Source organism: Lepidochelys kempii, chromosome 10, assembly GCF_965140265.1.
Source record: "Lepidochelys kempii isolate rLepKem1 chromosome 10, rLepKem1.hap2, whole genome shotgun sequence".
Lineage (NCBI taxonomy): Eukaryota > Metazoa > Chordata > Testudines > Cheloniidae > Lepidochelys > Lepidochelys kempii.
In genome coordinates, this window is record NC_133265.1 from 64,746,296 (window position 1) to 64,758,976 (window position 12,681).

General features: G+C 39.6%; 1 protein-coding gene across 6 annotated transcripts in view; it reads left to right on the top strand.

Moving 5' to 3' along the window:
• Positions 1 to 12,681, top strand: part of SLC12A1 (solute carrier family 12 member 1) — a 67,593-nt gene that overhangs the window by 14,147 nt on the left and 40,765 nt on the right. For 4 of the 6 annotated variants that reach the window (XM_073303910.1, XM_073303909.1, XM_073303913.1 and 1 more), the window contains 6 exons: positions 4,555 to 4,650; positions 5,347 to 5,442; positions 6,178 to 6,317; positions 6,685 to 6,795; positions 7,839 to 7,950; positions 8,476 to 8,600. In XM_073303910.1, the coding sequence (XP_073160011.1) occupies positions 4,555 to 4,650; positions 5,347 to 5,442; positions 6,178 to 6,317; positions 6,685 to 6,795; positions 7,839 to 7,950; positions 8,476 to 8,600 (680 nt within the window). The remainder of the gene's footprint in view (positions 1 to 4,554; positions 4,651 to 5,346; positions 5,443 to 6,177; positions 6,318 to 6,684; positions 6,796 to 7,838; positions 7,951 to 8,475; positions 8,601 to 12,681) is intronic. The other 2 variants (XM_073303912.1, XM_073303911.1) reach the window with 2 other exon arrangements.

Genomic DNA, 12,681 nt, shown 5'->3' on the forward strand with positions numbered 1-12,681 from the left:
TAGCTTAAATAACTTTTTACCCTCCCTGGTATTTACTTCCTAATGTATTTATAGAGAACAATCGTAATCTCCTCTCAGCCTTCTCTCTGCTAAGCTAAACAAGCCAAGCACTTCCAGTCTGCTCTCAAAAGACAGGCCCTCCATTCTCCATAGTCCTAGTAGCTCTTCTCTGTACCTGTTCCAGTTTAAATGCATCTTTCCTGAACATGGGCGACCAGAACTGTACATAAGACCTGATGTGAAATATTACCCGTGCCTTGTACAATGGCATTAATACTTCTCTAGCTCTATTGGAAATGCTTCTCCTAATACTTCCTAGGATTGCATTTGCCTTTTTCATAGCCACATCATACTGGTGGCTCATAGTCATCTTGTGATGAACCCACACAACCAAGTCTCTCTCCTTCTCTGTCACTTTCAGTTTCTGGAGCAGACCATGCACAGATTTACTTTATATGAGTAAGCTCTTCAGGACAAGTCTCTCTTTTTGTTCTGTGTTTGCACAGTGCTTAGAACAATGGGGCCTTGATCGAGGCCCATGGGCACTAATAGAATATAAATAATGACAGCAATAATCCACAGTCTCCAAATCATCAATAGCAGGTATTTGCAGTGGTTGTTCTACTAGTTTTATCTCAATATAAATTGGTATTCGAGAGGAACTTGAACCCAAACTTTGGATCTGGGGTCTGACCATGCCTGATCTCTGGGGTGATTCAGAATCCAAACGTGGATGGATCTCTGGGCTGAAACAAAACCTCAGCTTCAAGCACCCCCTCAAGACTTTTCAAGGGCTGAAATCTCATCTTAGGCAACACTTCCATTGGCATCACGGAAGCTTTGCTTGCGTGAGGACTGCTAGATGGAGCCCTGAATTTGCAATTAGGAAACCTGTGTGTAACAGGTCTTCTGAAAAAAGAAAAAAACATAAACTTACTTAGACGTAAGGTTGAAAAGGCAAGAAAGTTCCTGAAAGAAAATGGAAGAACTCTGCATATTTTTACAGTGTTTCACATTTGGCTCCAGTACTGTGCCTGTCTCTGACAAAAGGGTGCTTGCTGATTTTATGATGCATACCAAATGAGGGTTTGCAGCCACGGGGCACACATAAGTGTATGCTTTGCCATGAAAACTCTGCATCTTAACATTGCCAAGACTTTGCTCCAGGGTTTCACGCAAAATTAGTTTTTTAAGGGCAGTTTAGTAACTTATTGAGATCATCAAGAAGCATTACTTTGTTTTGAGGTGTGAGAATAGCCATAGGCAAGAGTAATTCATTTTAATGCAATTTACTTAACATCCATATGTCTGGGTTTCAATATAAACTTTAATCAGATCTTATCATTCCTTTTCACAACAGCAGTTACAATGGCCATAGTTTCACATTTAATTTTACAATTCTAATTCACTAATAATCAAACCCTCCCTTCTTACTGTTTATTGCTTTGTTGTTGTTTTATTTAAATTACATGTCTTGTACATAAAGCAGGTAGTTTGAATAATCTCCCAATGCATTTTCTGAATATCCTATAAGCAATGGGCATTATGTCGCAAGAAAAGCTATTAAGGAAAGTAGAGATGTAGCTCATCACTAACATGGCTTGGGGATTTCACTGGGCACTGCTGCTAACATGGAAGTTAAATGAGTCAGTGAAGCTACCATCTGGGCCCCATTTATATCCCAATCATTAGAAGGACGAAGAGAGCAAACCTTTTTCTTGCTAAGTTGTCTTGGGTACAAGCTGTTAAAGAGGAAAAAGGTTGAGACAAGGTTCTCTAATCATAAGAACTTATCAACTATGAAAAGAGGAGTTAAATCTTCTACTGAGAGGGTTACATTTCCAAAACCATCCTGTTAATTTGCACCTGTCATTTTACAGCTCCCCCAAACCTGATAGTTAGGCAGAGGTGAGAAAAGGGGCCAAGTTTAGGCCATTAGAAAATTTTGCCCCAAATGTTACCATATAATAATGAAATAAATAATATTCATAGTGTTTTGTTTTGCCTAGCTCATTTATCCCTTGCACTGTGCCTATTGAATGTTTCCTTTTTTCTGGATTGGTAACAAATTCTGTCCAAACAGACACATCACTTGTCTAATGAGCAGAATATATAGCCCTATTTAGCACATTTGTTTTGATAAAGTATGTTATCAAAATGTAATTGAAAAGCTCTGGAAGGTACTTTATACAAATTACAGGGAAAACATTCAATCTATTTTGAGAGTGATGTGTCTGAATTATTCAATTTAATGAGTTAACAGTTTATTTAAAAGTCAGATTGTGGCCTGCCATTCACCAGGGTGAAAAATACCCATTGGATTCAGTGGGATTTGTGTGCGCAGACTATGATAGGATGTGGCCCCAGGAACTGACTTTGTATACAGAAGCATATACCAAATAGGTGCATCCTTGGTTAAAATTAAAACTCACAAGTCAATAGTATAAGTGTGATTTACCATTTAAAATATCTAACCTCATGCTATATATCACTTATATCTCCTGCATGATGTTGCTCTGCCTTAAAGTGCTGTGATAACATGGCTATCATTTTAGAAACAAAGAACATTGGTTTGGGTATTCGATATCTATAATAATCCAATATGAAATGAAGTCAGCCATCTAATCTGAAATGAAGCCAGCAAGTAGAACTGGGGCAGATAAGTCCATACTTTGTAGTACCTCTAATGGTTTGCTAGTTACAGTGTCCATGTTTCGGTTCTGACAAGCTGTGGCCAATATTTATGGCTATAGGCTAAGTTTAGCCTTCCATTTTAAAGTGAAAATGCACATACCTAATGGGAGCAATAGAATTACTGAGGCAGGAAATGCTGAAGTAGGGACGCGTGAAGTAGTTCGGATACAATTAAGATTTCACACAGAGAAATTAGATGAAAACAGAAATACTCTTGCTGGAAGGTTGCAACTTAATACTATCTTATTCCTTAAAATTCAGAATGATAACACACAAGAACCCAAGACAGAGAGAATATAGGCTGCTCCCAAAGGCAGCAAGGCACAGCTCAACCCACATGGCTTTAAGATGGTTCCTTCCAGCCTGGCTGTCCCCTACTGACTCAGATAATCCAGATCATATGACTTCCTTCAGAGCCCCCAAGCCTGCAAGCAGGAGCAAGGAATTCCTCACACTTAAAGTGAAAGTTTGTCATTTTTAATCAGTTTCCAATACGCCACAGGAAATACAAGCAAGAAAATAAGAGAAAAGCTGTTATAATATTTCTTGCCTGACTAGAAGTAGGAAAGTAGTTTGGAAGGAAAACCTCAGAAGAAGCCCTATTCTCATGGGCTTTCTAGTCCAATTTTGCCGAATGAAGAGAACCTGCACTGTATGGACAAGGTCCAGAAAAATACGCAAACCTATCTGAACTGTAAAGAACCTCAGAACCTTTTGAGGTTCACCTTTTACTAAAATAAAACTCCAGGTATTTTGATTAGTTACATGTAATTCCACAGTATGTTGAATTTTAGTTAAACAAATGGCTCTCAAAGTTTACCTTTTCTGGTCCTCTCGTTAAAATGAAGATTCTCTCAGAGCCATATCCCCTCCTAATTCCAACCCAACCCTTTCCAAGGGCGTCAGCCCCAGAGACGGGGCCTGTAACCTGAGCCCTGCTGCCCAGGGCTGAAGTCCTCAGGCTTCGGCCTCGGGCCCCAGCCCGGGTCCCAGCAAGTCTAAGCCAGCCTTGGTGACACCATTAAAAACGGAGTCCCAAACACTGTTCCCTCTAAGCTGTGCGCATGCACACAGATCCTAAACCCCACGCACACGGCGAAACACCGCGCGCACAAAAATTTGCACAGAAGAAATTTTTTGCGCACATGGCCTGTCAAAAATTAGAGGGAACATTGGTCACAACCCACTTTAGGATCCTGACCCACAGTTTGAGAACTGCTGATCAAGGCTAAATGTATAGCAGACACCTGACAAAAGTGCATATTTCTGTACTATTATTGTGGTCAATCAGCTGGTCAGATACCATGGTGATGGGCGCAATATGAGAACCAAAGCTGAGTAAAACGGAAACCAATTAAACTTTTTTTTTTGTTTTTCCCTATATAAGAACTTGTTCAAGATCCATGTTTTAACCCCATGACTGAAATATGGTTCTCTAAAATGCTTATAGCATGTTTATTCCAACCATCTACACAAGAGAAAAAGACATTATAACATTGCTTGGTTGCTTAATTTTTGTAGTATTAAAGGGGTGGATCAAAGAAAGACATGAGGCACCCAGGCAGAAAGTTGCTTTTTTATTATTATTTTTATTAGTTTCAAGAAAGTCTCTGGAAATCATAGGAGAGTCCGTGACTGGGCTACTTCTGTCAGAAAACATCACTGCTTGAAGACTGGTGGATGCTTTGCTATTGTGATAGAAGTAGCTACATGGACCAGCTGGAATTGCTCCATAGACCAGAAGTGGTCTACAAACTATCATTTCAGTTCAGAGCTCTGATTCTAGTTTGAAAGTTTAATTTAAAGACAATATGGAATATGGATCACAAATAAAATATTTTATCTTTTCATTACTGACAGGTCTTGGAGTTGTCATAATTCTTCTTGCCACCACAGTAACCTCAATTACTGGGTTGTCAACTTCTGCAATAGCAACTAATGGGTTTGTCCGTGGAGGTAAAATCTTTAGGGTTTCTTATGTTCTCAAGACTCAAAAAAGGTTTAATTATATTCTTATGAGAGAAACCAGAGGTCATATTCCCTAAAATAACACCACTACTAAGGATAAACCAAACTGGACACCTAGACCCCAGAAGAACCAGCAGGTAATACATCTAGCCAACACTATCCACAATTTTGGAATGTTTGAGTTGTCATTTTAATAAATCCCAGTTTCACTTCAATTTGTAAAGTACGTTTCAGCTGTTCCTGTATGAGACTGGAGGAGGAATGGATTCCACTTTGTCCTGGAGTTCTTTTGTTCTTATTCTTTTAATAGATCATTCTTATTCAGAGCATTTCAGGTTCCATTTCCTTGGAGAGAGTGAATATTATGAGCCTCATTCCTTTAGCTTAAAGACTGATGCAGATTGATGGATACATTAACTTTTATCACTTCCTGTACATTTCCTTATAAAATCCTTTTACATTTCAGGTGCTTCTTGGAACATAAGTGATTACTCTTGGTGCAATACTACAGTCTAGTACATTTCAGGTACTTCATGAAACTTGTATCTAAAAGTTTAGTGCATTTCAGGGTCTTGAAGGTACACCAGGTGTTTTCCCCACAGTGGATGATGGTGATTTCTAACTATAGGATTCAAGTGCTGAGCAGGTATTTAGGTTAAATATACTCTTTTTGGGATTTTTCAGGTCTTGGAATCGTGGTTATTATGCTGAGTGTGGTAGTAACAACATTAACAGGTATCTCAATGTCTGCCATTTGTACGAATGGAGTAGTAAGAGGAGGTACGTAAATATTACTATATGGAAAATATGGAAATCTGCAGAGCTGATTTAGAATAAAATGGAGGGATTGTAATGGTGTTAGCCCAGTATGGTAAAGCAAAGAAAAACCAAAATATAAAAGTTTTGGGTGATCTGTTTTACTGAGTTAACTCCAAACAACAACATGTCTCTTCAGCAGAGCTGATTTTAAAACATTCTGACATTAAACACTATGGTTCATTATGATAGGAGGAATTATTTAATTGATTGAGTGAGGTTCCGCCTATGTAGAAATGCAAAAACTTTAAAGACTTTATAGCTTAACTCTATGAACTATTTAAGGACTGTATTGTGCATGTTTGTATCTTGGCGAATGAATTTTTACACTGACAACGGGAGGACCCAGGTAAGGAAAAATCCTTTCAGCGGTGATCTTTTCTCTATAGCATCCTTGTTTTAATTATATACCATTAGTGGCTGGTTTGCATTCCAAATAATACATGCTAAAAAGATATTAATGATTCCAATAGCTAGTCATTTTCAATACTTAGTATTTAATTCTACAGTAAATTCTGAAAGCTGAATTTTTGCAAACAGTTTCCTGGGCCCATCCACACACAAATTTGCTCCTTCCATTAACAGGGCAAATCCTCAAGCAAAAAACAAAACTCCCAGTGGTATTGCTCACATAAATAAGCTGAGCAAGATCTGGCAATAGCTGAATTATGTTAAAGCAACAGTCTCTCCTCTTGGCAGGTGGTGCTTACTATCTTATCTCAAGAAGTTTAGGACCTGAATTTGGAGGATCAATCGGACTTATCTTTGCCTTTGCCAATGCTGTAGCAGTAGCCATGTATGTAGTTGGATTTGCTGAAACTGTTGTAGAGCTTCTTAAGGTAAATATGAAAGTATATTTGTTGCATGTGGTTAAACCAGGGAATTCTGTCAATTTTTCTAAGAGCTTCAGTCTTTGGTTCTTATTTAGATCTCTCTAAATGGACCACGAATCCTACTTAATAAGATTTTCCATCACTTCTAACTTATATCAGAAGTGTTTTATACAATGCTACAAGAGCTTCAAAATTACTAAAGGGAATAGGCTCCTAATTAGTCAACCAGTAATCTCAACTACTAAGGCCCAGCAAGTGCAGGAAATCATTAACCCGTGAAACTGTATAAGTTAATTTACTCATTCCATTCTGCCTTAACTGGTTGTCTGATCTCTCCATCTGATCATAAAAACTGTGTTCTTACCCTTTCCAGAGCAGTGGTGCATTGATGGTGGATGAATCCAATGACATCAGAATAATAGGCTCCATTACTGTAGTTGTTCTTTTAGGCATTTCTGTGGCTGGGATGGAATGGGAAGCAAAGGTAAGCTTTAAAAGTTATGTATAAATAAGTATTATTACACTGCAAAATGTGTTATATAAGCATAAAACAAGTGTTTGGGGGTAGAGATCTACATATGACAGGTGGGAATTTCAAAAGCACTCAACATTAGCTTCCCACCTCCCTTTCAAGTCAATGGGAGTTAGCTATTGATGTCAGTGGAAACAGAGTTAGGCCGCAGGCTCCCTCTTTTCCTCACACCGAAATTTGTGGGGGAAGAGGAATTTGGTGTTCTGCCGGCGGTTTAATTTTACTTGTTTTTGTAATTTATGGCAGGATCATCTACAGCCTTGGGTAGATGCCCCTTTTATTTTTTTTATAGCTCTATAGAAATAACAATAATAAAAAGAATACACAGTCTAGCCATACTACTCTGTGTAGAATACTGGCCCCAAAGTGAGTTGTTATACTGCTATCCATTCATTACCCTCTAATGATTCATGCCTTCCTGTCTACTGTTCAAATGTTAAAAATCTCAGTCACATCTATTAATGGGAAAACACCCATAAAATAAAGGAAATGTTACAGCTAAGAGACTGGAATGTACCTGTCAAAATCAGATCCAGAATAGCAACCTTATCTTTATGTTCTGCTGTGAGGGGAATTTAGAGCAACTTGTAAGAGTGGTCAATTAGATATTATAACCCATTATGTAACAACGTCCTGAAACTAAACAAACAATGCAAAATATCTTAATCTAAATATTTATCCATCAGCTGTTTCATTTTTCCTTTTCTTGTAAAGGAAGCAAACTACAATATAAAGCTGTAGTCATAACTTTCTATATTTCATGTCCATTCCTTGTTACAAAATATTTGTTATGGACATAGAACTTAAGGCACTTTTTCTATTTAGTCATCTTGATTACTGAATCATCTGCCCAAGCAGTGTCTGAGTGTGTTCTAATATTGCAGAAATATGAAATACATCGTAAATAATACATAAATACCACTACATACGTAATTACCACCATATTCAAAACAAAAAAGAGTCCACTAGTAAAACGCTTTTGTCTCTGTTAACAGGCTCAAGTAATTCTTCTAGTCATTCTTCTTATTGCCATTGCAAATTTCTTCATTGGGACAGTCATTCCGACCAGCAACGAAAAGAAGGCCAAAGGCTTTTTTAATTACCAAGGCAAGTGTTGCTATGACCAAATAATATAAAATAAATTAATATTTTTGGCCAAGTCCTGCAGCCTTTAGTTCTGCAAAATTCTCATTGATAAATTCTACAAGATCAGGCTGTTTTATCCAAATATAAATGAGCATGTAAACTAAGGGAACCCAGTTTTTTTTTTTAAATATATTTCTGGGTGACTGGGTTTAGTCCGTTTTTACTTTTGAACCTGTGAATGCCTCTGAAGCTGACACACTGGCAGTAGCGGTTTGAGCCGTTTATGTGTGCGTGACACAGTTTTGTCTATTTTAATCTGAACCTGGAACACGCCTGTTATTTCAATACTGAGCTGTAGTTCTGTGATCTGGAGAAACATGCACTGAAGGGAACTAAAGTGAGATGATCAAATTCACCTCACTTATGAGCTAAAATGGATTGGAACCCAGTCTTCCAGAGGTGAAAGGCTAGTTCATTTATCTACTTCATCATGTAACTTCAGAATCAAGTCTTGGTGATATGTTTCATTTTCATTTGTATTTGCAGCCTCAATATTTGCAGAAAATTTTGGACCAGTTTTCAGAGGTGAAGGATTTTTCTCGGTCTTTGCCATTTTTTTCCCAGCAGCTACTGGCATTCTTGCAGGGGCCAATATCTCAGGAGATCTGGAGGTATGGATTTTATTTACTTCATTATACTGGTTAGGCTATAGAAGGGCAAGGATGAACAAGATACAAAATTATTAATCAACACTATATTCAGTTTCAACACACAAATAATTCCATGAGACAAAATTTTCATTTTTAAATGTGTTTTATTATCTAAGCACATCAGTTCCCGTTTTCCTTCTAATCTAATACAGCTATGTATACAAAATTCCTTCATTTAAATTAGGTGTTTCAATAACCCAAAATAACATAACATTTACAGATCCATTTTGGAAGTTAGCTGTATAATTCCATTACAATTGGATTGCTAATTCCCCTTATATCATACTGAAAAGTATACCATAAAACTCAAGTTTACACCCAGAAAAACAAGGAAATGGAAAGCTCATGTGAGGAAAAAAAAAAAAGAACTTTTTGGTAGAATCAAGAGGAGACCAGACACTTGAGTGTTTCCACTTTACCCTTGCAACCAATATAAATTATTTTAGGTCACTAATCTTTCAGTGATTTTTCCAATATTTAAGCAAACTGGTAAATTAAGGATTTTGTTTTAGCTTTAACTATGAGTGCCATCTAGTTTTTATGGCTTTATATTAGCTATTTACTGATACCTAATATTATAGCTGATTGAATCTTACTTACAAAATACAAAAAATCGGGGCTTTTTTTTCAACTCCTGATGAAACAGTCACAATACTTGTGAAGCTATTCAGTACTCAGTAATATTCAAAGAATATCACAAACAAACCAACGGCTGTCTGTGGAGTATTTATGAAGCATCGGTTGTTTGGATTTAGAATTTGAGTTATAAAAATGGTGCCTCAAATATTCCAGTGGGTGGGACACCCATAAATTAAATATTAAATAAAGTTCTTGAGCCTTATCATGCAGTCTGGTTTTGCGGCTGTATGACTGTTAAAGTGCTTAACTCCAGTCAAATTGATTTGATACTCAAGTATTTGCAAAACATCCACAAACTGCTCCAGTTCGAATTAAGGGCCTGTTGTGTCACCCTTACCCACACTGAGCAGCGTCATAGACTCATCGTCTTTAAGGCCTGAACAAATCATCAAGATCATTTTGTCTGTCCTCCGGCACACTGAAGGCCACAGAAGCTCACCTGCCCACTCCTCCAATAGTCCCAGACCCTCTGACTGAATTACTCATGTCCTCAAATCTTGAGCTATTTACTCGAGTTTAAACCAATAAATGACCTGTGCCCCATGCTTCAGAGGAAGGCGAACCTCCCTTTTGCCCCCAGGGTCTCTGTTCCAAAAGCTTGGGTTGCCTTTGTTTTACTGGGGCTGCTTTTGAAGCCAGGTGCTACTCAATAGGAGTAAGCATGATAGCATCCAGTCAATAGCATTTGCGATGGATTTTTTGACTGGGAGCATTCTGTTGAGTCTGAACCAGCCCCTTCTCATTCCATCTGAGAGAATCCCCATTATTTCATCAAACCTAGTGTCTACAAGGAAAGCAGCTGCTTTGATTTAGGCCTTTGCCTGGCAGGCCACTGATGTGCAGGAATTACACATAACTCAGTAGAGCTTCCACAGCAGCATCTCTTCCTTCCCAGACAATGTGGAGTTCTCTCCACAGATCTCGGGAACCACTCAGGAACTAGGACAGGGTGGGAAGTGAGTGGATTGGTGGGACACATAACATTCTCACTCCACATCAGCCCTACAGAGCTGTATTATCCTGACTGCATGGATGTTTCCATAGCCCCCATCCACACTGGGAATCCCCCACTGCCCATGCTCAGATGCATCAAGAGTGATCTAATGAAATTAATCAGCCTAAAGAGAAACCTGAAACACAACATAAGCTGTAGCTTAAAATTTAGAAGTAGACAAACTAAACTGCCTCTAAAGTTTGTAGCAAACCATTATAAGGTCGTGTCTCTGAAACAGGCAGTCATTCATTCATTCATGAAGGGCCTGATCCAAAATTCACTGACATCCATGAGAGTCTTTGCTTTGACTTAGAATCATAGAATATCAGGGTTGGAAGGGACCTCAGGAGGTCATCTAGTCCAACCCCCTACTCAAAGCAGGACCAATGCCCAACTGAATCATCCCAGCCAGGGCTTTGTCAAGCCTGATCTTAAAAACCTCAAAGGAAGGAGATTCCACCACCTCCCTAGGTAACGCATTCCAGTGCTTCACCACTCTCCTAGTGAAAAAGTTTTTCCTAATATTCAACCTAAACCTCCCCCACTGCAACTTGAGACCATTACTCCTCGTTCTGTCATCTGCTACCACTGAGAACAGTCTAGATCCATCCTCTTTGGAACCCCCGTTCAGGTAGTTGAAAGCAGCTATCAAATCCCCCCTCATTCTTCTCTTTCGCAGACTAAACAATCCCAGTTCCCTCAGCCTCTCCTCATAAGTCATGTGTTCCAGTCCCCTAATCATTTTTGTTGCCCTCCGCTGGATACTTTCCAATTTTTCCACATCCTTCTTGTAGTGTGGGGCCCAAAACTGGAAACAGTACTCCAGATGAGGCCTCAACAATGTCGAAAAGAGGGGAACGATCACGTCCCTCGATCTGCTGGCAATGCCCCTACTTATGCCATTGGCTATTTTGGCAACAAGGGCACACTGTTGACTCATATCCAGCTTCTTGTCCACTGTAACCCCTAGGTCCTTTTCTGCAGAACTGCTGCCTAGCCACTCAGTCCCTAGTCTGTAGCGGTGCATGGGATTCTTCTGTCCTAAGTGCAGGACTCTGCACTTGTCCTTGTTGAACCTCATCAGATTTCTTTTGGCCCAATCCTCCAATTTGTCTAGGTCCCTCTCTATCCTATCCCTACCCTCCAGAATATCTACCTCTCCTCCCAGTTTAGTGTCATCTGCAAACTTGCTGAGGGTGCAATCCACGCCATCCTCCAGATCATTAATGAAGATATTGAACAAAACTGGCCCCAGGACCGACCCTTGGGGCACTCCGCTTGATACCGGCTGCCAACTAGACATGGAGACATTGATCACTACCCGTTGAGCCCGACAATCTAGCCAGCTTTCTATCCACCTTATAGTCCATTCATCCTGCCCATACTTCTTTAACTTGCTGGCAAGAATACTGTGGGACACCATGTCAAAAGCTTTGCTAAAGTCAAGGAATAACACATCCACTACTTTCCCCTCATCCACAGAGCCAGTTATCTCATCATAGAAGGCAATTAGATTAGTCAGGCATGACTTGCCCTTGGTGAATCCATGCTGACTGTTCCTGATCACTTTCCTCTCCTCTAAGTGCTTCAGAATTGATTCCTTGAGGACCTGCTCCATGATTTTTCCAGGCACTGAGGTGAGGCTGACTGGCCTGTAGTTCCCCAGATCCTCCTTCTTCCCTTTTTTGAAGATGGGCACTACATTAGCCTTTTTCCAGTCGTCCGGGACCTCCCCCGATCGCTATGAGTTTTCAAAGATAATGGCCAATGGTTCTGCAATCACATCCGCCAACTCCTTTAGCACTCTCGGATGCAGCGCATCCGGCCCCATGGACTTGTGCTCGTCCAGCTTTTCTAAATAATGCTGTGCTGCCCAGTGCAGTAGTTTGGGAGCTGACCTTGTTTGTGAAGACAGAGGCAAAAAAAGCAGTGAGTACATTAGCTTTTTCCACATCCTCTGTCACTAGGTTGCCTCCCTCATTCAGTAAGGGGCCCACACTTTCCTTGACTTTCTTCTTGTTGCTAACATACCTGAAGAAACCCTTCTTGTTACTCTTAACATGTCTTGCTAGCTGCAACCCCAAGTGTGATTTGGCCTTCCTGATTTCACTCCTGCATGCCTGAGCAATATTTTTATACTCCTCCCTGGTCATTTGTCCAATCTTCCACTTCTTGTAAGCTTCTTTTTTGTGTTTAAGATCAGCAAGGAGTTCACTGTTAAGCCAAGCTGGTCTCCTCCCATATTTACTATTCTTTCTACACATCGGGACGGTTTGTCCCTGTAACCTCAATAAGGATTCTTTAAAATACAGCCAGCTCTCCTGGATTCCTTTCCCCCTCATGTTATTCTCCCAGGGGATCCTGCCCATCAGTTCCATGAGGGAGTCAAAGTCTGCTTTTCTGAAGTCC